The sequence below is a fragment of the Sapajus apella genome, unplaced genomic scaffold (assembly GCF_009761245.1).
Source record: "Sapajus apella isolate SASKATOON/1434 unplaced genomic scaffold, GSC_monkey_1.0 scaffold13, whole genome shotgun sequence".
Lineage (NCBI taxonomy): Eukaryota > Metazoa > Chordata > Mammalia > Primates > Cebidae > Sapajus > Sapajus apella.
In genome coordinates this window covers 23,070,687-23,095,154 of record NW_022436953.1, presented here as the reverse complement: position 1 = coordinate 23,095,154, position 24,468 = coordinate 23,070,687, and the positions used below count along the sequence as shown (strand labels likewise).

At 39.8% G+C, this 24,468-nt stretch overlaps 1 protein-coding gene across 3 annotated transcripts in view; it reads right to left on the bottom strand.

The window, feature by feature from the left end:
• Positions 1-24,468, bottom strand: part of INPP5F (inositol polyphosphate-5-phosphatase F) — a 108,668-nt gene that overhangs the window by 6,692 nt on the left and 77,508 nt on the right. For 2 of the 3 annotated variants that reach the window (XM_032281820.1, XM_032281819.1), the window contains exons 10-16: positions 18,341-18,465; positions 17,119-17,196; positions 16,101-16,221; positions 14,386-14,514; positions 12,273-12,390; positions 10,509-10,707; positions 1,042-1,113 (exon numbers count right to left, since the gene is read on the bottom strand). In XM_032281820.1, the coding sequence (XP_032137711.1) occupies positions 1,042-1,113; positions 10,509-10,707; positions 12,273-12,390; positions 14,386-14,514; positions 16,101-16,221; positions 17,119-17,196; positions 18,341-18,465 (842 nt within the window). Of the gene's footprint in view, positions 1-1,041; positions 1,114-2,476; positions 2,728-10,508; positions 10,708-12,272; positions 12,391-14,385; positions 14,515-16,100; positions 16,222-17,118; positions 17,197-18,340; positions 18,466-24,468 lie in introns of those variants that run through there. The other variant, XM_032281821.1, reaches the window with a different exon arrangement.

Sequence of the window (24,468 nt, the reverse complement as noted above, 5' to 3'; positions counted from 1 at the left end):
TGAAAAGCATATTTGGCTTGTCAAGGAAGGCATAATAGCTGCAAACTATTACATACAGTTAAGATAACAAAATCTTCTGCAGCACATACATTCTGGGGTAAAACATTAAAATGTAAGAACTATTTTAAAAATTAAAGTAGAATAACATATATAGTTCAACCACAGAGGGAAAATAACAGATCTAACAGTTAAAAAAACCAACTACAAGGTTAAAATAATTTCAGTTTTAGAAAAACTCATAAAATGAAAACAGAGAGGGGGGGAGGGAGAGAGAGGGGGGAGAGGGAGAGAGGAGAGAAACAGACTATGTATTTGGGAACAATACAGCCAATACAGCTGTTACATCTGATATCCAAAATCCAGAATGAAAGATTCATATGATATATGCCAACGGGCATCTGAGCAAATGACTAAAAAATAACAGTTTACACAAAACCAAAAGTAAGGTGAATATTTACTTAGTAAAAATAAAACAATTCCAGTAACATAAGAGGAAACAAGTACTTGTATTTTGCTACTAGCACTGTTAATTGATAGTCTTTCTGGAGATCAGTCTGACAACAAACCACAAAAGTCTGAATTCATCATACCCTTGTACCCAAAGAAGTGTGCATGCACGCACAGACATGGTACTGCATAAAGACAACTGCGTCGTTCGTATTAACAAAAAAATTGGAAGTAATTTAATACCTAACAATGGGGAAAAACTTTACTACACTAATAGAAACAATGATATGTGGGCATTAGTGCTAAAAATTTATGGAGTATATCAAAATCTGGGAGATATATATGAAATAATATCAAATGCCAAAAGTATACAATATAAGATTTACATATTAATCTAACTGTAAAATCATGTTTTCAAACCGATAGAGATTAAAGGAAGTTAGAATAACGTAACAGCTATATAAGGTAAAGGGGTTCAATGATGTTTCATAAAATATGTAACAAAACCATATTCTCACATTTTTAAATGAATTCTAAAAAAAATTTACTCAAGTTAAAACAAAATCAAATGCTTTAAATCAATAAGCAACTTACTAGGCCACGTAGTAGGCAGAGTTAGAAAGCAGTAACAGCACATCCACATCTCTATGAGTAGCATCAATGAGGCTAAATATGACACAGAAGATTAAATATTTTCATTTGCATTTTTTGCCAAGCATATTTCTTCAGCAGAGCTACTTAGGACAAAAGATTGGCTGGGGGTGGGGGGGGATGACAAGATAATCAATGAGTTCTACTGAAGTTAGATGTAATACAATCTATCCATTTGGATAGTCTTTAAAAAACAAGGAAAAGCAGATGTGGGAAGTGAGGGATGGAGGGAGAAGGGCTGGAGCTGAGGGGAGGTCCCTGCGTAGAGAAAGGCAGCCGAAGGAGGAAGCGGTCCCTCGGGAAATGGGACAATTTTAGGTGAGGAAGTGGGGGGACTGGAGGATGATAGAGAAGAGTTAAGGGAAGAAGAAAGAAAAATGTGAGAGTTGAAGGGAGAAATCATCTAAATCATCTCACATTAGCTAATCTTCAAAATAACACACTGTAGGCACTCAGGATATTTCTACATTCATGTGAAATGCATCTTTTGAAAGACTTTTACATGAATACAGTATGTGCAAAAATGGAATAAATCCAAGCTACTTTTGCATTTTTGTCATTATAGATTAATTTATTTGGCTTTCAAGAAACAAACACTTCCTTATTCTAAGTCTATTTTGTAATATTTATACCCACTCTAAAATCAATGATGAAAATAAGATTTAGAATCCAGGTATTAAGTGTTGATGAACCATGAAACCAAAACTACAGTAAAATGTACATCCTTATAAAATAACCAACAAGAAAATTCTTAAAGTATAAAATCTACAAATAACAAAGGCAGAATCTGAATTAAAATGAAACTTTTAGTCTAATATTAACCTAACAATAATAGCCTTTCCAGCAAAAGGTAGAGATGTTTCTGCATTCTTACACTCAGTGTCTCCAAATTCCACTCTAAGAAAGCCGACATTTCTGCTTTGGGATTTCATACCTACTCCCTAGACCTTATCAAAATGCTACTAAAAACGAATGGAAAATAACAGTGGAAAAAAAGCGTTTGTTGGTGAAACTTAAACCACATACTGAATCTGCGCAAGAATGAGGTCACTGTTTAACAGGTACTGCAGAGAAGGATTTACCAAAATCTTAAATCGCAGTTTTTTACCTCAGCGCCACCTTGTTGTAGCTTAAGTCTAACAGTCTTAATCTAAAACAAAAAATTCACCTCGATTTGCACGTACAATAATATACCAAAAATACAACAAATGACGCAATGAGATGCCAGAACCAGGAACACACAAAGCGATTCTAGGAGCCAAAATCTGAGCATTAACCAATTAATCAATGGGAAAAGGAGACCGATTCAGGCAGCTTCATGGAGAATAATACCAAATAATACTGTAAGACGTAGTTAAGTTTCATGCATTGAACTTACGTGCACTCTGAAAACTGTTGCTTGAGCCAAGCCATAAAAATTACGTCACGACACATTTTAATGTGAAATAAATTCTACTAACTAGCTTATTTTGGCATTAATATTTACATCAGCCAAACATGATTCTCAGTCAAAAACATGTCCTTAATGAAAAAACACTTGGCACGTAACAGGTGGTCGGAAAATGTCAACCCTACCCCCACCCCATTTTACTGAAGTCTTAGCTGCAGCAAATATTTAATTCCCTCCCCACCCACCCTTCCCTTTTAAACAACAACAACGACAACAACAACAACAACAAAAAGCACGTTCAATACAAACAAAGAAAATGAAAAACCCTTTGGGTATCCCCCCCACCCCGTTTGCAGCTCTTTAGAAGAAGCTGCTCTATTCGTCTTTCTCTTCCCGCCACTGGGGCAAGCCCTCCTTCCACACTATGAAGACAAAAATTGCCAGCACCACATGCAGCCCGACCACTGAGACAATGGTCGCGTAAAAGCCGCTGTCATCAGGGGACATCATCAACAGAGTCTGGAAAAGAAGTAATTTACAGGTAAAATATAACCCCACAGGAACTTTAACAGTAAGTCCTGCAAAAAGGAGAAAAATCTTGAAAGTCATAGCCAGAGGGCCCTCAGACGGGGGCTCTGTGGCGGTGGCAGTGGCAGCGGTGGTGGCGGTGGCAGCTGCGGCAGCGCGCCGCGCGGTAGAGTGAGACCTGTGGGAGCGCGGCATCGTCAGTCCGTCCGTCCGTCCGTCCGTCCGTCGATGCCTCGAGGCTCAGTCAGACAGCCGCCTGCACCCAACCTCGCGCCCGCAGCAAATGCGGCAAATGCGGCAACTGCGACACGGCTGCGCCAAGCCACGCCCAAGGGACGCTTCTAGCTTCCTGACGCTCACTTCCGGCCTCGGCTGCCTGCCAGTGCGCATGCGCGCTCCGTCCTGCGCGTACTGCACCCCCTACAAAGGGCACAGATCCTGGCCTGGCAGGGGAGGGGTGCCGAACTCCCAGCAAGAGTTCGCTGGCGCTTCAGCTTCGTCAGGGACAGTGCTTGGGCTAGAGGGGATGGTGGCGGGCCGAGCGTCTGTACTGCGCCGAGCGTCTGGCCCCCTAGGCCATGGCATGCCTAAGGGACAGTGGCTGCCGTGTGCCTGGTCACTCCACTACCACGCCTGGACCAGGCAGTCGGCTGGACTGCGAGGAAGCGAGTCAAAGCGAGTTGGGAACACCACTTGGCTTCACGGAGAGGCAACGCGCGCCCTGCAGGTCCCCGGTTTCCTCTCCAGTCTCAGAGCCTCATTCCCAATGTTGATTGAGTCGGGGGTTTCCTGTGATAACGGGCGGTAAAGGACAAGAAAGGCCACACCAGAGGCTGTCTAGGGTGGCCGGGACAGAGCTGGGCTCAGCCTCGCAAGGGAAAAGGGCTGCGACAGGCACGCGTGCGCTGGACAGTTCCTGGTTCCCAGTTCTCGATATCTAGCGCCCAAAGCCCCAGGCTGGCACCCCGCAGCCAGGCCTGCTGTCCTGCTGGGACTGCGCATTTCCAAACTGCTTGCCTGTTTTTCCACCAGATGTTTAAACATCTGACTGGGACTGCAGTGAGGCGAGTGTACTGGTCTCTGGTACAAATTTTAAAGGGTGCCATTAATTTTGTCAATAAGACAATTAGTGCAATATTTTAAAAAATCAAAATTAATGCAAAAATATAAATGTGATGGACAAAACATCAAACATTTAAGTAAAGATAGAATACACCCCTGTAGTTGCATAATTGTACCTCGCTCACCTGACCCTAATCCCAGCTCTATTCCCAACAAAACCTTAAAAAATCAACAACCCAACTAAAAAATGGGCAAAGAGTTTGAATATGTTTTTCCAAATAAGACACAGAAACAGCCAACAAGTACCCAAAAAAAAAAAAAAAACAAAAAAAACAAAAAAAAAACCAACCTTAACATCATTTGTCATTAGGGAAATGCAAATCAAAACCACAATGAGATACCACTTAACACCAAGTAGGATGACTGCAATTAGATAAAAAGGAAAATTAGTGTTGGCAAAGACTGGAGATATTGGAACCCTCCAAAACTAGAATGTACTGAAATACACTGCTGGTGGAAATGTAAAACAGCATGGCCACTGTAGAAAATAGTCTGGCATTTTCTCAAAAGTTAAATGGGACTACTGGATAATCTGGCAACTTCCACCCAAAAGAACTATTTAATAGAGAGAGGTGTTCAAATGAAAACTTGTAGACAAATGTTCATAGCAGCACTATTTACAATGGTCAAAATGTGGAAATAACCCAAATGCCCATCAACAGAAGAACAGATGAGCATTAACCATTATTATGTGGTCTAACCACATAACGAAATACTATTCAGCTACAAAAAGGAATGAAGTTCTGACACAAGCCACAACATGGATTAACCTGGAAAACATTATCCTAAGCGAAAGCAGCCAGTCACAAAAGGCCACATATTATTCCACTTGGATGAAATGTCTAGAATGGGCATATCCAGAGACAGAAGTACTACATTCATGGTTGCTTAGGGATGGGAGTGTAAGGGGCAGGGAAGTAACAGGTAAAGGGTACAGGACTTCTCTTTGTGGTGATAAAAATGTCCTAAAATTGACTATGGTGATGGCTGCACAAGTCTGAATATACTAAAAACCACTGAATTATATACTTTAAATAGGTGAATTATGTTATATGAATTATATGTCTCAATAAAACTGTTTAAACACACACACATATTCCAGGAGTGGATGGTTGAGGCACCCAAGCAGGCAATGAGAGCAAGTACCGAAGTCTAAGGGCTGAGCCCTCCACTGGCTGGCTCTCCAGAGACCTGCACACCCACTGCCACTTCCAGGGCCACCTTTTGTCCTCCACCAGGAGCCTCTGTTCTGAGTCAACATCTCCAGCCAAGCTGATGGACTGTACAGAGGTTCTATAGCAAACTCGGCCCAAGATCAGGTTTCCAAATCTCTAATCAAGAGAAAGGGAAATAGAGCACCACTGGGAAAATCTTTAAGCCCTGCAAGTGGAAGAAAAATATTGGTGGCAAATTTAAAGAAATCTCAGCAGTATTAGAAAGAATGACACCCACAAGACAAAGTAAAGAGGTACCTGTAAGAAGGGGAGTTCCTACAGAATTATCTAATCAAGATAGAAACATAATATTACTTTGAAAACTCAAACAGCACATGACACCCCCTGTCCATTCAGAGTAATCCGTAATCCACAGGAGAGGAAAATGTAGGAAGAAGGTAACAGTTCTCTATCTGAAAAAGCACCACTTCTGGAATAAAAGAGAACACGTGAAAACCATTCTGAGACCCAGCTCCTGCTCTATCTCCTCCAGCTCCTCCTAAGTCCCAGCCTAAACCCCTAAACCACCTGGCTCTCCAAAAGAGGCTCACACTGAAGCCAGCTACAGGAAGTGCCTTCCATTAAAAAAAAAAAAATGCCAAGACTCCTGGTAGGCAGCCCTCATCCAGCTATGCAAGCCAACAAGGAAAGCATGACCTGATAAGCTGCTGGCTCCAAAGCATTGGCTTCACTGGCTCCTACATCCACCTCCTCCTGTCCCCAAGCTTCAAAGAAACACATTTCTAGCAAAACATTAACCACAGGGACCATAAAGGGCAAGGAAAACCTAGCAAGCAGCCAACACCTCAACTACTGTTAGACGCAAACAGTACGGCACGATGAGCCTTAGAGGAGATCTTTCTGGAACAGAGTGGAGAGTCTCAAAACTTAGCAGCCATGCCTGTTGCCAAAGAGCAGATTGCACACAGATTCCACAAGTCTGTGACCCCTGTGTCCCCTGTTCTACCTCCTCCTCTTGACAATCAATGCATCATTCCCTCAGACACTCCTGCTGTCCTGGTTAGCGATGGCGCTCCCCTGCCCATCTCTGCCTTAGACCCAAGTCAGCTTCTCTGGACTGAAGAGCCAACAGACAAAACCACTCTACACCAGACACTGGTTTACATATTATCAGAGAAGACACAACATTTTCACAGCCAGCAACACATCAGGAAAGACAGCACCTCAGCTAAGGATTCCTGCATTGATGGGAAAATCTTCAGAATCTTTCAGGGTCCCAAAGGATGAAGATCAAAGGGAATCACTGGGCTAATGATTCTGATGGGTCTATTTTGGACACCAATGACCACAGGGAAGATGAGGATGGCAGCAAAGGCTGTGGTATATAACACAGGTGAAGGATACTTTCACAATCATTCTTGGCAACTGACCATCTAAGAAAGAATTAGAGGACAAAAACCACTGTGTAGCAACATCTGAGAAAAAGAGGGAATCCAACAACAAATTGGAAAGTAACCAGGAGACTCAGAGGCCCAGAACAGAAGCTATCCTTAAACAAAAGAATAAAGAAGTAGAACAAGAATAAAAAACACAACTAAAAGGCAAACTCGGCAGAAAGCTCAGCCCAAGACCCACAGTGGGGCAGCTGCAAGCTCTGAACCAGGTTAGCACCTACAGACAAGGCAGCAATACAGACTGAACAAAATGAACTTAGTTTCATTGTCCATCATGACGTGTGAGACTATTTGGATCATCTTCAGGGGTAGCACCATGTGCTGAAAACCTGATAACGCCCTGAATGCATGTGTTTCAGCTTCCCTTGTGGTGAAGGAAGAGTGGGCAGCTGCTTTTTTTTTTTTGGGGGGGTGGGGTAAGAACTCCTCACCTGTACAGCCCAAATGCAGCAATGAGCAACAGGAAGAATGTATTGACCCTTGCTATCTAACAAATGTGACCAATAGTAATGTATTCTTCATCAGGAACTTTATTTTAATTTAACTTTATTTTATTGAGATGGAGTCTCACTCTGTTGCCCAGGCTGGAGTGCAGTGGCGCAATCTTGGCTTACTACAACCTCTGCCTGCCGGGTTCAAGCCAATTCTCCAGTCTCAGCCTCCCAAGTAGCCGAGATTACAGGTGCATGCCACCAAGCCCAGCCAATTTTTTGTATTTTTAGTAGAAACGGGGTTTCACCATGTTGGCCAGGCTGGTCTCAAACTCCTGACCTCGTGAATCGTCCGCCTTGGCCTCCCAGAGTGCTGGGATTACAAGCGTGGGCCACTGTGCCTGGCCCTAGTAATTTTAATTAAAGAAGATAAACAGAAGATACTCACTGGTTCCGTTATCAGAAAGCCAAATTCTATAGTGCTGGATTAAAGAGAAATAGGGAATGCAATTACTGGGCACTGGAAAGAGGAGGGAGTCAAAAATCAGGAAAAAAAGAGAAGCATTTCATCATGTTAATGAAGAAAAGAAAACTGAAGCACAATGGTATTTCTGAGGCAGATATATGGTAGCTGAGAACTTAAAAGATTTGAGACTCTAATCACCCAACGGTGACTTTAAGAGACAGGGTCTCGCTACGTTGTCCAGGCTGGTCTTGAAACTGCTGGCCTCAACTGACCCCCAACCTCAGCCTGCCAAAGCACTGGGATTACAGGTATGAACTACTGTGCCTAGCCAGTGATTTAAAGACCTAACCCTAGAGGACTATTCTTGTTTCACCTTTTTTTTTTTTGAGACAGGGTCTTACTCTGTCACCCAGGCTGGAGTTCAATGGTGCAATCATACATAGCTCAATGCAGACTCAAACTCCTGGGCTCAAGAGTTCCTCCCACATCAGCCTTCTGAGTAGTTGGGACTATAGGCCTGCGCCACAACACCAGGCTATTTAAAAAAATTTTTTTCTGTAGTCCCAGCTACTCGGGAGGCTGAGGCAGGAGAATTGCCTAAACCCAGGAGGTGGAGGTTGCGGTGAGCCAAGATCGCGCCATTGCACTCCAGCCTGGGCAACAAGAGCGAAACTCCGTCTCAAAAAAAAAAAAAAAAAATTTTTTTTTTTGTAGAGACGAGTTCTCAAATTCCTGGACTCAAATGATCCTCTTGCCCTGGCCTCTCAAAGTGCTAGGGTTATAGGCGTGAGCCACCACACCATTATTCACCATTATTTTGATTAATTCAATTGCCAGAAATAAGTATGACTGTTTTTATGAATCTTTGCAAGAGGCTTCTTTTTCTTAGACAGAGTTTCGCTCTTGTTGCCCAGGCTGGAGTGCAGTGGCACGATCTCGGCTCACTGAAACCTCCGCCTCCTGGGTTCAAGTGATTCTCCTGCCTCAGCCTTTCGAGTAGCTGGCATTACAGGCGTGTGCCCCCACTCCCGGCTAACTTTGTATTTTTAGTAGAAATGGGGTTTCTCCATGTTGGTCAGGCTGGTCTCAAAATCCTGACCTCAGGTGATCCACCAACCTTGGCCTCCCAAAGTGCTGGGATTACAGGCGTGAGCCACTGTGCCCAGCCTGCAAGAGGCTTCTAATGACTCTTAAAGCATGCTTACCCAAATTTTGTTGCAAACTTTAAGAGCAAAGCTATATACACTTTACATTTATTTATTTATTTTTTCTGAGACAGTTTCACTCTTGCTGCCCAGGCTGGAGTGCAATGGTGCAATCTCAGCTCACCGCAACCTCCGCCTCCCAGGTTAAGTGATTCTCCTGCCTCAGCCTCCTGAGTAGCTGGGATTACAGGTGTGTGCCACCATGCCCAGCTAATTTTTCTATTTTTAGTAGAGACGGGGTTTCGCCATGTTGGCCAGGCAGGTCTCAAACTCCTGACCTCAGGTGATCTGCCCGCCTCGGCCTCCCAAATTGCTGGGATTACAGGTGTGAACCACTGCGCCCAGCCTACATTTTTTAATACTCTTCACCCCAGGGTACCAATTTTCCATAAAAATTACAGAATTGGAAATCAAATCAAGTGCAATGTGACCCTACAAAATGGCAGCCAGCACTAGAAATAAACCTTTTGGTTATTCCCAATTTCGATTATCCCAAAGTAGACACAAAAATACTTGATTGGAAAAAGATGGTATTGAAAATCATGACACTCTCTTAAAAATATAAGTGCAGTTAAAACTCAAAGAAAATGCAGGTGTGCTACCAGCAGTTATTTCTGAGTGCGTATTAAAACTACTCTGGTTTTTTTTTTTTTTTTTTTTTTTTGGTGCTACATTAAGTTGGACTGCTGCTACTAAAAAAGCAAATAAAGAATATGAATCAAAATAGCTTTACCAAATGGCTTAAACAAACACAAAAACCTACTGCTAGGTTGTGTGTGAGGAAAACTTCATCTCTTATTTTAAAAGTCCACAAATTACATCCAAACATACAGTATTTACTATCAAAGTGAAAAAAATCCATGGGATTATCATGGGATGTTTCCCTATGAATCTACAGTCAATGTTGTTTTTTATTCATTTTAATATATAAATACTATCTTTCATTTAATTGTACTTTCAAGCACATTTTATGCCCCCTCTTACTAGAAACACACAAAATATATAATAAGATAAAATCAAACTAGAGTGCTTTATTCTTAAAGCTTGGGCTACAATTTTCCAAAATGTTTCTGATTTATAATATTGAGGATTATCGTTTTAGATTTCAGCCTAAAGGCAAACATTCAATCTAGTGGATAAATTTAGATCCCGTTATTCATTGATATTTTGAAGAACCACTTGAAATTGGATGGTTTTGTTAAAAAAAAAAAAAAAAAAGAATATTAATTGGCCTATTTATTTTATGAAAGGCCAGGACCACTTTATAACCAGTAAAAATACCCAGCCTCGCTGTACCTCTTGTTGCATTCACTTACATGCATTAATACAATAAATCTAGATTCTAGGGCTGCAGGGAGCAGGGGACCCACAGGCAGCTGCAGGCTATAGTTCACCAATTTGAATTTTTTTAAAATCAAATATTGCACTAAAATATTTCTCTTCATTACCAAGTTTTTAGAACCCCCTTAATTTTGTACCCAATGCACGTGCAGTCAGCTTCCCTTACTACCAGCCCATAGAGGAAACAGCCTTGCACCATGCATGCATGCCCATAGCTTTATGGACATCTGCCAGTGTTAATCATAACTTCCCAACATCGGATAAGCAAGTTGGTCACCTGGACACCACTCCAACTCACCTGGGGTCACAGTCAATGAGGGCCCAGCCCCCATGGAACTTCTCATCATCAGGCAGTAATAACTTCATGTAACTTTGTAAGAGCTGGCTAATTAGTTCCTGGTGGCTTCTCTGATTTTCCTTATGCAAAGCTTCATGTTCTTTCTCCTTGGTAAATATGGAATAAAGATCTTCTGTCACTGGAATGCCTTGCATCAAATCTAGGGTGGAATTGTTAATATCTATCATCATTTTAGTTTACTAATGTATTTTTAAAAAACAAAAGAGAGTATACGGCATAAAACTGTAAAGTTCTTGGAAGAAAACAGCATAAATCTTTGCGACCTTGGATTAGACCTGATTTTTAAGATGTGACACTAAAATCATAAGCAACACAAGAAAAAAAAACCATATTGGACATCATAAAAGTTAAAAACTGTATTTCAAAGAGCAGCAGCACAAAAGTGAAAAGGTAACACCTAGAACAAGAGAATATATTTACAACTCATCTATCTGGTAAGGGACTTGTATCTAGAATAAAGAACTCCTACAGATCAATAACAAAAAGATAAGCCAATTTTAAAATCAGCAAAAAACCTAGATAGACAAGCTAACTTCTTCTTGGTGGGGGATACAGCACAGCCTTAATAAATCATTATAATCCCATTCCCTGTGGAGTTATTCCATCCTATCTCATTGTCTCATGGGACAATGAGACTGGAGGAGGCTTCTGGGAAAGAAGATCTGCCAACCACTGGCCCTACACAGTAAAGAGACAAGCACAGACTGCTACTGCCCTCTATCTCTTCACCCTGAAGATCTCTTAGCCAGCTTCAGGATCAGGATGGAGCTGACACAATGAATGGCTGAACTGAGAGGAGGACAGAACTGGGGTCCTTACTGATATAACTGGGTAGCTAGATCAACCAATGGAAGCAAGATAACTTATTTTTTTTCCTTGAATATCAATTGCTAAAATCCAATTCTGTAGTCATAGCACGCACCCTCCATGTCTGGCAAATGAATCAGACTTCTTTACATCAGACTTCTCAAATTCCTAAGCAGCCTGTGTCTAGGGACTTCTAGACTGATGTGTGCACTAAATAATCAGGTGAAGAAACAGGATTTCAAAAAGACTCTCAGGGACCACAGGTCAGCTATGTTACATCTGGTTCTAATCCAGAACACTCAGCATTTAGTTTAATCTTATACAGTAACATCTTCATGAAAATTAAATTTTTAAAATGTCAATGCAAAAATTCTACTGGGCAATCTGCCCTCCCATTTCCTCTTCCAAAAAATGATGAGGTGGTTAGGATAATCTCTAAATTTCGTACCCTAATATTCTGTTAAACCATGCTTATGGGAAAGGCTGGTATATTTGTCCACAGCAAGAACATACAATAAATAACATACAGGAAAAATAATCAGGTTACATTGCTCAGCCTTGAGTAATGGAAAAAAACGGAATATAAAGTTTTTAACTGTTGAGGTTTTAGGGCACCTTATTTCACACTCTAGGAGCTTCAAACCCTGCTTTCTATTACATGAGTAACAAACTGACAAATATGCATGGAAATAGATGGCTTCTTTTGTTGCTCCAGCCAACAATATTTGTCAAATTCTAATCTTGTAAAAATTTGAATTTGATGTATTGGGTAAGATGCTCAATACAGAAACACAAGTATATTAAAAAACATGCATTATGTTAATGAAGCTGGTTTCTGTAAAATATTAGTCACGGAAGGCACAAATTTTAAGGAAGCAAAGCTCTTCTGCTTCTTACCTATAACAGCTTGCCTATAAGCATCCTTAAATCGGTTGAGGTAATATCTGTTTGCTGAATTCACTCCATCTTTCATAACTCCTGCTAACTTCCTTTCTCCTGTCCTTGTAAAGTCACCCTGTCAAACAAAAACTCATTTTGACGTCTTATTTAAACACAAGAATATCCCCAAAATAAACTGTGAGTTTTCATTTCAAGAGTGGAATTCTACAGGCTTTTTATAATTTCCAAGGTATGACTTTTATAATTTTCAAATAGTGTAGTTAAAATATCTACTGGTATTCTACCTTGATCTAAGCTTGTCAAATAATTACACATGCTACTTGTGGCATCAAGTCTTCACAGTTAGATGGTGCTTTACGGTAAAGCCATTCCTGGCAATGTGTAGAATTTCTAGAATTTACAAGTCAAAACACCAAAACAATAAAAACTATTTGCTTCTCAAACTGGTGTAATATTCAAAAACCAAGGTTCTGATGTGGGAAAATGTGGATCGTTCCCTGGAGTTTATCACAATGGGCTTTTAGCCTGGGTGTGTGGATGGCAGCTCTACACAAGTAGGACAAACAGAGGTTTCCATGCCTTGCTGCATAGCACCAGCACCTGCAGAACAACTCAGTCACAACTTAAACTGTTTTGTTTCCTTTGCTTTTCACAACAAAGATGTCAGAGCAAGTCCCTACAGAAGTAGTGACTTAAACCTAAGGCAAGGAAGGTGCAGTCTCTTTTTCCCCATCCCAACCCCTCTATTTCTCTCCAAGGCAATCTCAGAAATCTCAGGCCTAAAACCGACAATTTAGGAAGAACATGCTGCCAATTAGGCCAGTCACAGGAAATATTAGTAGAGCAACAAGTCTCTATTATAGAAGAAAGGCATGAATGCTTGCTCATCCCAAAGAAGTTTAAAATCAAGGGGGGAAAAAGAGAAGTATTTCTCTTTAAGTGCTAACTTATACCAGGACTTTTTTTTTTGAGATAAGAGTCTTGCTCTGTTGCCCAGGCTGGAGTGCAATGGTGCGATCAAGGCTCACTGTAACCTCCACCTCTGAGGTTTAAGCAATTCTCACACCTCAGCCTCTCAAGTAGTTGGGATTACAGGTGCACGCTACCATGCCCAGCTAATTTTTGTATTTTTACAGAGACCAGGTTCCACCTTGTTGGCCAGGCTGGTCTTGAACTCCTAACCTCAAATGATCCATCCACCTCAGCCTCCTAAAGTACTGGGATTATAGGGGTGAGCCCCTGCACCTGGCCTGTATCAGGAGACTTCTAAAGTTTACTTTCCATAATCAATAAAAAGCTTTTGATATTTATCACTCAACCCAAAAGAAGGATTAATGTCTGTTAGAGGTCCTTGACGGTACAATCTGTGACAAGAAATATCTTTCAGAATGATCAACATAAACCTAATTTAAACAAATTCAAACACTTCCTATTGCCACAGAGGACAACGCTCTCAGATGGAGTAATTTATTTACTAGGGACTATATTTTATACTTAATATTCTGTGAAGACTAGCTCTATAGGATCTTCAAAAGACTTTACTAATTATAATAACTAAAACATTTCTTCTGCATTTACGTGTGTCCGAGAATATTCTAAGCCCTTACATGCATTGACTCATATGATCCCATAACAGTCTTTTAAAATAGGTCTAGTATAATTCCTGTATGACAAGTGACAGTGGTTAAGTGACTTGCCCAAGGTCACAGCTAGTAAGAGGCAGCGTTGAGATTCAAACTCAAAGACAAAGCATGACACTGGTGGCCAAAACCTGCCAGTAGACATGCTCTGTTTTGTCAGTTTTGAAAAACAACCACTTCGTATAAAATTCAGATTTCCAGACTCCCTTGAAAAACTGAAGGGTCTGGCAACACAGGCCCCTCCAGAGAGAGCCATACACTCCTCCTCAGGTCCACAAAGCCCCTCCCCCTCTGATATAATGTGTGGCCTGCTTGAGTCACATTACCTGGCCCTGCCTTAGCCAAACATTTCAGAAGAGTCAACTATACCCACCCCCAACCTGGAGCCCACATACCTTTCTGTGGTTTTAAACCACAGTCTAACCTGTGTCCTACATAATGACCTACAGATGCTTGCTGCAAGCATTTACCTTCAGAGCTGCCGTCCCAGCATACTGTCTGCTGATGGAGTCACCATTATTGGCCCACATTATCTGGTAGATTCGATTACATTTCACAGGTAATGGCTGTTCTGGGGGCATCACGCCTAATTTTTTCAGCTAAAATGAACACATTGGTGGATTAACTGTATATGGGCCAGGAAACCATAGCATAAAATCTGTACTGCAGAAAAAGGAAACATATTCATATACAATTTAGGACCCTTAAATAAAAGAAATGGTCTTTTAAGACTTGTTTTTAATAAAGCAGTGCTTGGAAGAAGGCTTTACAAATTGCCATAAGCTGAATAAATATAATCAAATATGTATACTGTTTTGGTACAGCATGAATTTTTAATGCGCAGTATCATACTATTATATTTTGTCTGTTTTAGATTTACCTATGAAGTGAAGCTGAATATCAAAAAAGCACATAGAAACAATACTAATAGTAGCAGAACAGTTAAGTGCCTAGTAAGTGTTAACTCTGTGCCAAGGCTAGGGTTCTAAGAGCTTTTTTACACAGTTTTTACAGTTTTTTTCACATTCACTAGTCTTAACAACACATGTAATCAATGCTGTTATCACCTACATTTTAAAAACAATGAGCCTGAGGTTTGGAGAGGTTAAGTTTTCTTTGTACAGAGTCAAAACCTTGTATGTGGTAGAGCCAGGGCTTGAACTCAAAACTGGCTGCTAAAACACTACATAAGAGAAACAGATTCATGTCCTCAAAGTACAGTCACAAGCTTATTTATTTTATTATTTTTATTTTATTTTTTGAAGATAAGAGTCTTACTCTGTCTCCCAAGCTGGAGTGCAGTGGCACGATCTGGGCTCACTGCAACCTCTGCCTCCCAGGTTCAAGTGGATTCTCATGCCTCAGCCTCCCAAGTAGCTGGGATTACTGATACTTGCCACCACACCCGGGTAATTTTTTTTTTTTTTTAAGTAATTATAGCTCCTTTTTATTGATTAGAAGACTTGCCTAAAATCACATAGATAATAAGTGGCAGAACTTCTGAAAGATATTTTTCTAGGTAAGAAAAACTCTCTGTAAAGTAGTTAATGGGTAACGTAAATTGTTCCTTTTTTTTTTTCTTTCATTTATTTTATTGTATTTTAGTATTTTTAGTAGAGATGGAGTTTCGCCATGTTGGCCAGGCTGGTCTTGAACTCATGACCTCAGGCGATCTACCCACCTCGGCCTCCCAAAGTGCTAGGATTACAGGCGTCAGTCACCACACCCAGCCTACACACCACATTTCTGCTTGGTCAGCTGGCTCTGCCAATAGGAGGCACTCAAGGAAGCCCATGAGGCAGGAGGAGGAAAAAGGTACAGGCTCCTTCGCCTGTGTTCCTCCCATCAGCAGCTCCCTCCCCAACAGCCGGGGCAAAGAAAAAGAACTGCACTATCTAGAATCCCAGCCCCAAATAAGGAAGAGATAAATGACCATACAATGTCACTCAATGGACTTAAAAATGTTGGCCATCACATTTTTGAAATGAATAATTAAGAAAATCTCTTTATTTAACTTATTTCCAGTGTAGTTTGTGCTTTTCAGGTTTTAATGCAACAAGGGTGTTTGTATGCTGTAAATGTTCTATACAACATTTGACATTTGAAAAGTATTTAGCTATTTGATTGCTCATGGGAAAAAAGCATTTCAAAATGAGTATTTGCAATCCGACAGACTCCAAATTACCTGCTGTTCCATGACCACTCTCGCGATGGCAGCTTGGACCACATTGGTGCGATCCAGGCAGTCCATGCAATTAACACGAAAAATCCCTTCCTGCTTACAGATTACCCCAGCTTCATCAACCCTTTTTAAAAACAATACAGAATTATTTTACAATATAAAAGAGTAGGGTTTTCAAAACACATAATTCTTTAAAGTATAACAATAAAACAGTAGCATTGGCTATAATTTGCTTGGAATATCTTTATATGCTATGCATTATTGAGTCATTTATAGGCATCATTGTTAATTTACACAATAACATGGCAGGGAACATATTATCCTCATCCTAGGGGAAAAAAACTGGGAAGCAAAGTGACTTGCCCCAAGTCCTACAATTGCTGGGCAGAGCTGACACATTCCCAAGTTACGCTTTCCGACAGGTAAAAAACCAGAAGGCACTTTAAAACACTGTTGTTCCTTTTGACTCAAAGTAGAAATGCACCTAAACTCTGTGAATCAGACTAAGTTATTTTACCACCCAGTGAGGAGTCATGCAGCATGGCTTGCTCATCTAATTTCTCTGGCCACCCGTGTAGTCTTAACCTCTAATCAAATGTTCTCTTCTGTCCTTTAAGCCAATTTAAACTTCCTGTACTCAGAACCATTTTCCATCTCTGATAATTTTGAAATGCATGAAAACTGAGACAAAGTGCCTCTAAGCCTTCCCTCCTGTGTTAGGAACAGTGAGAAAGAGGGGAAAGAAAAAATGTGAACCATGGGGCATGAGCAGGAATAAATTCACGTCCTTAAAGAACAGTCAGAGCGTTTCACTTCATTTTGCCTGACCATTTGACACCTTCTCCCTGTTCAAAGCTAACACTGCCTAATGATCAACATTCTCTTGAAATGAACAGGAACTGGGAAGCAAAACGAACACAAAAATGCCGTCTCCGCATGCTGCTATTAGTTTAATGCTTAGTGGTACCATGATTTCACAGATCCCAGAGTCTGTAAAAAGGAGTTCTTGTGAAATACCTACCAACACCACTTCATATCAAGAATAATGTCATAAATGGCATCTGTTAGTGTCTGAACATTCTCAAACTTCATTCCTCGGCTAAAATCCATGCCAAAAGAAAGAAAAAAATCTTTAATATAATCATAGATTTTTAAAAACTTATTTAAGATATGCTATTTAATGTAGCTTGGAAAAATTAAAAAGAATTGTTGCTCTACGTATATGAGGTTAATACCACTATATATTATGTAGGCAATCAGGTAAATGTTTACAGCTAATCTGCATTGTGAAATAAAGCATAAAAATTCATTAAAACATACTACAGACATCAGAAGCTTCTATCCCCACCAAATTTCCAATACTTAGGTAAATTAAGTTAGAGCCAGGATTATGGCAAAAGAACCTTGCTGTCAGAATACACACAAGTTAAAGGCACCATCAAAATGACTCACTGGGCTGGGAACAGTGCCTCTTCCCTGTAATCCCAGCACTCTGAAGGTAGGCGGATCACTTGAGGTCAGGAGTTCCAGACCAGCCTGGCCAACATGGTAAAACCCTGTCTCTATCAAAAAATACAAAAATTAGCTGGGTGTGGTGCTGTGTGCCTGCAGTCCCAGCTACTCGGGAGGCTGAAGTGGGAGAATCCCTTGAACCCAGAAGTGGAGGTTGCAGTGAGCCCAGATCACACCACTGCACTCCACTTCAGCCTGAGCAAGAGTGAGACCTGTCTTTAAAAAACAAAAAATGCACAGCTTATTGTCGTTTTCCTCTAGTGAAGTTTACCCATAAGGAGAGAAGCATCACTACCAGATATGAAGAGAAGCCTCTATTACTACCAGTAATAGAGTTACCCATAGTGAAGTTTACTCTTAGGGAAAGAAGTATCACTACCAGATATGAAGAAGGAAACTCTACTACTACTGCTAGGCTTAGACCCAAGCAGAAAGGCAATGCCGTAAGTTCTTTAGCTGGTGTGATCAAAGCAAAAAGGGAACTCTGTGTCTCCAAGTCCTTTTGGAACAGAAAGACCATAAATGTTTTGGAAACAATTAACTCAAAATTTTAGCCAAAAGAATGCCCACATGAAAATTAAAACTAAGTAAACAAATGATATCCTTTTTCTTTCCAATAATAAGGAGAAGAAATTTTTCTTTCCAGCAAAGAAGTGAAACTAAGGTCCCTGTGGCAGCATGTACCAAAAACACTGCAACTGATCAACACTATTCTCAGAAAGCCATCTTACCAGTGCTCATGAAAGTCAAACGAAACATAAGTGAGGTGTGAATTGTTAAAGAGCAACACTTGCTTCAGGTATGCATCGCCAATAATCTTCTCTCTTCCTGCCTGGTCTACCAAGTTAATAATAACCTAGAAGAGCAAAGAAAAAGAAAAAATTAAGTTTAATTAGATGTTAGAATCATAATGTGGTTTTTAATAATTTGGAATTATGTTTTAGAAATACTTTATAGCCATGCTTAGAAATTAACACACTCAAACATAATTTTTTTCTATATAATTTTCATTTGTTACATACATTCATGAGAATTGACATCAATGACATTAATACCTTTTCTATACATTTGCAATAACCAATTAGAATGAAATAATGAAAACAAGGTCTTTTATAATAGCAAATATTTTAGATATCTAGATTTTAAAAGAAATATAAAAACCTAAAGACTGAACACTACAAAATGTTGCTGAGGTACATAAAGTATATAAAAGAAAACCTGAATAAACAGAAACATATACCATGTTGCTAGGCAGCAAGATTCAATACTGTAAAGATTCCAAGTCTCCCCCAATTAATTTTTTTTAATTGCATTTTAGGTTTTGGGGTACATGTGAAGGACATGCAAGACTGTTGCATAGGTACACACATGGCAGTGTGATTTGCTGCCTTCCTCCCCATCACCTATATCTGGCATTTCTCCCCATGCTATTTCTCCCCAAGTCCCCACCCCCTGCTGTCCCTCCCCTATTTCCCCCCACGACAGACCCCAGTGTGTAATGCTCCCCTCCCTGTGTCCATGTGTTCTCATTGTTCAACACTCACCTATGAGTGAGAACATGCACTGTCTGATTTTCTGTTCTTGTGTCAGTTTACTGAGAATGATGGTTTCCAGGTTCATCCATGTCCCTACAAAGGACACGAACTCATCGTTTTTGATGACTGTATAGTATTCCATGGTGTATATGTGCCACATTTTCCCTGTCCAGTCTATCATTGATGGGCATTTGGGTTGGTTCCAGGTCTTTGCCTATTGTAAACTGTGCTGCAATGAACATTCGCATGCATGTGTCCTTATAGCAGAACGATTTACAATCCTTTGGATATATACCCAGTAATGAGATTGCTGGGTCAAATGGAATTTCTATTTCTAGGTCCTTGAGGAATCGCCACACTGTCTTCCACAATGGTTGAACTAATTTACACTCCCACCAACAGTGTAAAAGTGTTCCTATTTCTCCACATCCTCTCTAGCATCTGTTGTCTCCAGATTTTTTAATGACTGCCATTCTAACTGGCGTGAGGTGGTATCTCAATGTAGTTTTGATTTGCATTTATCTAATGACCAGTGATGATGAGCATTTTTTCATACGTTTGTTGGCCTCGTGTATGTCTTCTTTTGTAAAGTGCCTGTTCATGTCCTTTGCCCACTTTTGAATGGGCATCCCCCAATTAATCTATACACTCAACCATCCCAATCAAAATTCGATCAGGATCTGTTAATGAACTTGATAACTCAAAGTTCATCAGGAAGAGTAAATATGCAGAAAAAATTTGGAAACTAATAATAAAAAGGGACTTGCCCTATTAGCAAAATAAACACTATATCTATAGCAATTAAAACTGTCATACTAAGGCCGGGCGCGGTGGCTCAAGCCTGTAATCCCAGCACTTTGGGAGGCCGAGGTGGGTGGATCACGAGGTCAAGAGATCGAGACCATCCTGGTCAACATGGTGAAACCCCGTCTCTACTAAAAATACAAAACATTAGCTGGGCATGGTGGTGCGTGCCTGTAATCCCAGCTACTCAGGAGGCTGAGGCAGGAGAATTGCCTGAACCCAGGAGGCGGAGGTTGCGGTGAGCCGAGATGGCGCCATTGCATTCCAGCCTGGGTAACATGAGTAAAACTCCGTCTCAAAAAAAAAAAAAAAAAAAACTGTCATACTAGTGTAGAAATAGATAAGTGACTCAATAGAATAAGAATGGTGGCCCAGAGGCCGACTTATGTACATAGTGAGGAATCTAAGGTATGCTAACGATACCACTGTGGGGCAAATGTGGACTAGTCTATAAATGATACTGAGATGTCTATGTGGGGGGTAAGGAGAAGCTTAATCATTAATTATACACAAATAAATTCTAGATGCATTAATGATCTAAATAGTTTTTCAGGTTATAAAAGAGCTAGAAGAAAATTCAGAATAATATTCCTATAAATGAAGGGTGGGGCATGACTTTCTAAGCATAACATTAAAAAATGTTAAGCCTGTGTACCAAATGACAGTATAAGCAAAGGTAAGAAAGCAAAGTAATACCTAGGACAATATACCTGCAACATAAAAACCAATAATGCATCAAGAGTCCTAAATCCAATAAGGAAAAAAATGGGTAAAGGATACAGAGGAAATCCACATGAGAAAATATACAAATAGCTAATAAACAGGAGACTACAACTTCTGAACCTATATTAAATGAAGAGATGACAACTTTAACCCTCAAAGAAATGCAATTTAAAACAGAAAATGAGTTTTAACCTATACCTAGGCAAATGTGAATACTAAACATAGACAGCACTGGTCAGTATGTGAGGAAATGGGCACTAGCTCCTACTGTTGCTGTAAAACAAATAAAAAAAACACATGGTGTGATCTTTTCAGAAGCAACAGAGTGGTGAGTATCAAGTTTAAATGTACATACTGTCTGATCCAGCAATTTCACTTCCATAAATTTATTCTATAAAACACACAAGTGTCCCAAAATATATAAAATACTTTCTGTTCCTAGTCCATGAACTATCTTTATATATACCTTTTTTAAAAAAAGAAAGATGTTTTCTGGAGAATTTTAATAACATTAAAGCAAAATAACTAGTATATCTGAAAGGTCCACTAATAGAGAAATGGTTAAACAGTAGCCATGAGATCTTAACCGAAAACAGCTGCACAATAGTATATATGGCATAGTTTTGTTTTGACTCGAGTTTTTCATTGTGTATATGCATGTGTCAAGATGGTTTTCTGGCTGCCTATGATAAATGTGAGTCAACTGACTCATATCTCAGAACAAGTCTGGAGGTAGGATGGTTCCAAAATGGCTTAAGAGGGATTCCCAATACCATTAAGGACACAGGTTCTTTCCCTCCCTTTACTCTGCCATTCTTCCCAACTTTTTTATTCTGCCAGCATATTGGCTGATCCTGAGGCTGGTTCCTTCACAGTCTTGAGAGAGCTAGTTCCACATCAAACCCAGACACAGCAACCAGAGGGGGACTATTGGTTCCTGTATCTCTTATTAGAACAAGAAACCTGTCCCTAGAAGCCTCCAGGGGACTTCCCCCACATCACATATCTCATTGGCTAAATCCTCAATGAACACACACAGGTCCACACCTAAACCAATCACTGGTGAGAGCAATGGTGCCACCACAGCTGAGTCAGACCGACTGTGGGCCCATCGCTCCAGAAAGTAATTACTCAGGAAAAGGTGAAGAAATGAACACTGTTGGAGTACTGTTAGAAATCAGAAAGTGTCTGCTCAATACACACACCTAAAAAATTGATGTGAAAGTCAACAGGGAGCAGGGATGAGTGTGGGAATCAGTTATTTCCTCTGCTTACACAACTTAGTATTGTTTTCTAATTGCATGTTACATTTAAAATGTGTTATTCGCTATTGTAATTTTTAAATTTTATTTATTTACTTATTTATTTATTTCGGAGACAGAGTCTGACTCCATCACCCAGGCTGAAGTGCAGTAGCTCAATCATGGCTCACTGCAGCCTTCACCTCCTGGGCTGAAGTGATCCTCCCACTTCAGCCTTTTGCATAGCTGGGACTAGAGCCATGTGCCACCATGCCTGGCTATATTTATAAATTTTTTTGTAGAGACAGGCTCTATTCTTTATAGCTACTTATAATTATGCATATTGCTAATACATGATTTACATTGAAAGAAATTCAAATGTAGAATAAGGTCAAATCCTTCCTAACCATAACCCATGGCCCTCCCTGGAGGTAACTCCTGTTATCAGTTGGGTGTGTCCCCATTCAGCCCACATAAATGCATTTCTGTATAAATGCACATGTCGTATGTGTGTGGATAAAATGGATGAGAATCACCTATATGTAAATGACATAATTTTGTTTTGTGGGACTTTTTAAATGGCTATATGCCATTATAGTTTTTTAATTCCACAAGGTGACTTTAAGATTTTCCCATGTTAGTACACATGGATCTACTTCACTCTTTTCATTTATATTCAATACTTTACACGTGCAATACTTGATTTTTCCCATTGTCCTCCTGATGAACAATTAGATTGTTTCCATGCTGCAACTAATGTTCTTTTACATGCCTCCTTGACTGAATATGCTTCTCTCAGATTTAAAACTGCTTTCTATTATAATTCTAGTTGCTCCATGTTCCTTGTCAAAACGTGGTATTCCATCCCTAACCTTTCTTTTTTTTTTTTTTTGAGATACAGTCTCACTCTGTTGCCCAGGCTGGAGTGTCTGGTGCGATCTTGGCTCACTGCAACCTCCATCTCTCGGGCTCAAGTGATTCTCCCACTTCAGCCTCCTGAGTAGCTGGGACTACAGGTGCATGCCACCATGCCCAGCTAATTTTCATATTTTTGGTAGAGAAAGGGTTTTGCAATGTAACCTAGGCTTCCCAACTTTTTTATGTTAGCCATAAAAAATTCTGGAGTGTGAGTAGTGGCTTTAATTTGCATTTCCCTGACATCCTTTTGCATATGGCTGTTGACTTTTGGATATTCTGTTTTATGAAGAGTCTGACCAATTCTTTTGTCCAGTTCTCTTTTGAGTTGTACATCCTTTTGAATAAATTTGTAGGCATTTTAAAATAATCTCTAGATATAAGACCTCTGTCATACATACACTAAAAAATCTTAAATATCTTCTACCACTTTGTGAACTGCCTTTCCATTCTCTTGTGTCTTAACAAATAGAAGTTCTTTATTTTAATAAAGCCAAATCCATCAGCTTTTTTCACTATGGTGTTTTTAAAGTCCTATTTAATTTTAATAGAATTTTAATAATATTTACAATAGTATTTTAATATTTGTAATTTAGTAAAGTTGTGATCAAAACAAATTTAAAGTCAAATTTATCAATTTTTTCGTGTCTTTTTTAAAAATATTTTCCTAGATGGGCATTACCTCTTACAAAACAACAAGGTATTAAACAACTGAGAAAATACATAATAATACACTGAAAACATGGGAGGACAATAGTTACTGCTTTTTAAAGTCCTATTTAAGACACCAGGTCAAAAAGATATTCTATTTTTTCTTCTAAAAGTTTTATTGCTTAATCTTTCACATTTAGGTTCATAATCCATCTCAACTGATTTTTGTATAGTGTATATTAGGATAGATATCAAAAATTAAAATTACTGGGTTAAGCAGGATGTTAATTTAATTAATAATATCTTCAAAATGGCTATACTGACTTAGGCTCCTTCAACCAATGTTTGACAGTTCTTTCAAAACATAAATACTTGCCCCTTTTAACTTTTATCATCAAGCCTCATAATTTTTTCAATCTGAGGGTTTGCTATATCCCTGCGAGGCTTTGTTTGGGATTGCCCAAAATTTATATATTAATTTAGGAAGTACTGAAATCTATTTAATGTTGAGACTTCCCTTCCAGGAACATGGTATTTTCTCTCCACTTAAAACAGGTTTTCTGTTGTGTTCTTCAGCAGTTTTTTTTTTTTCTTTCCATATACATGCTATCTTTTTGTATGTTATTTTAGGTTGTTTCTTCCTATTTCATTTTTGTTTGCTGAAAAAAAATGCAGGCCGGGCGCGGTGGCTCACACCTGTAATCTCAGCACTTTGGGAGGCCGAGGCGGGTGGATCACGAGGTCAAGAGATCGAGACCATCCTGGTCAGCATAGTGAAACCCCGTCTCTACTAAAAATACAAAAAATCAGCTGGGCATGGTGGTGCATGCCTGTAATCCCAGCTACTCAGGAGGCTGAGGCAGGAGAATTGCCTGAACCCAGGAGGCGGAGGTTGTGGTGAGCCGAGATCGCGCCATTGCACCCCAGCCTGGGCAACAAGAGCTAAACTCCGCCTCAAAAAAAAAAAAAAAATGCATTACCTATTCATTA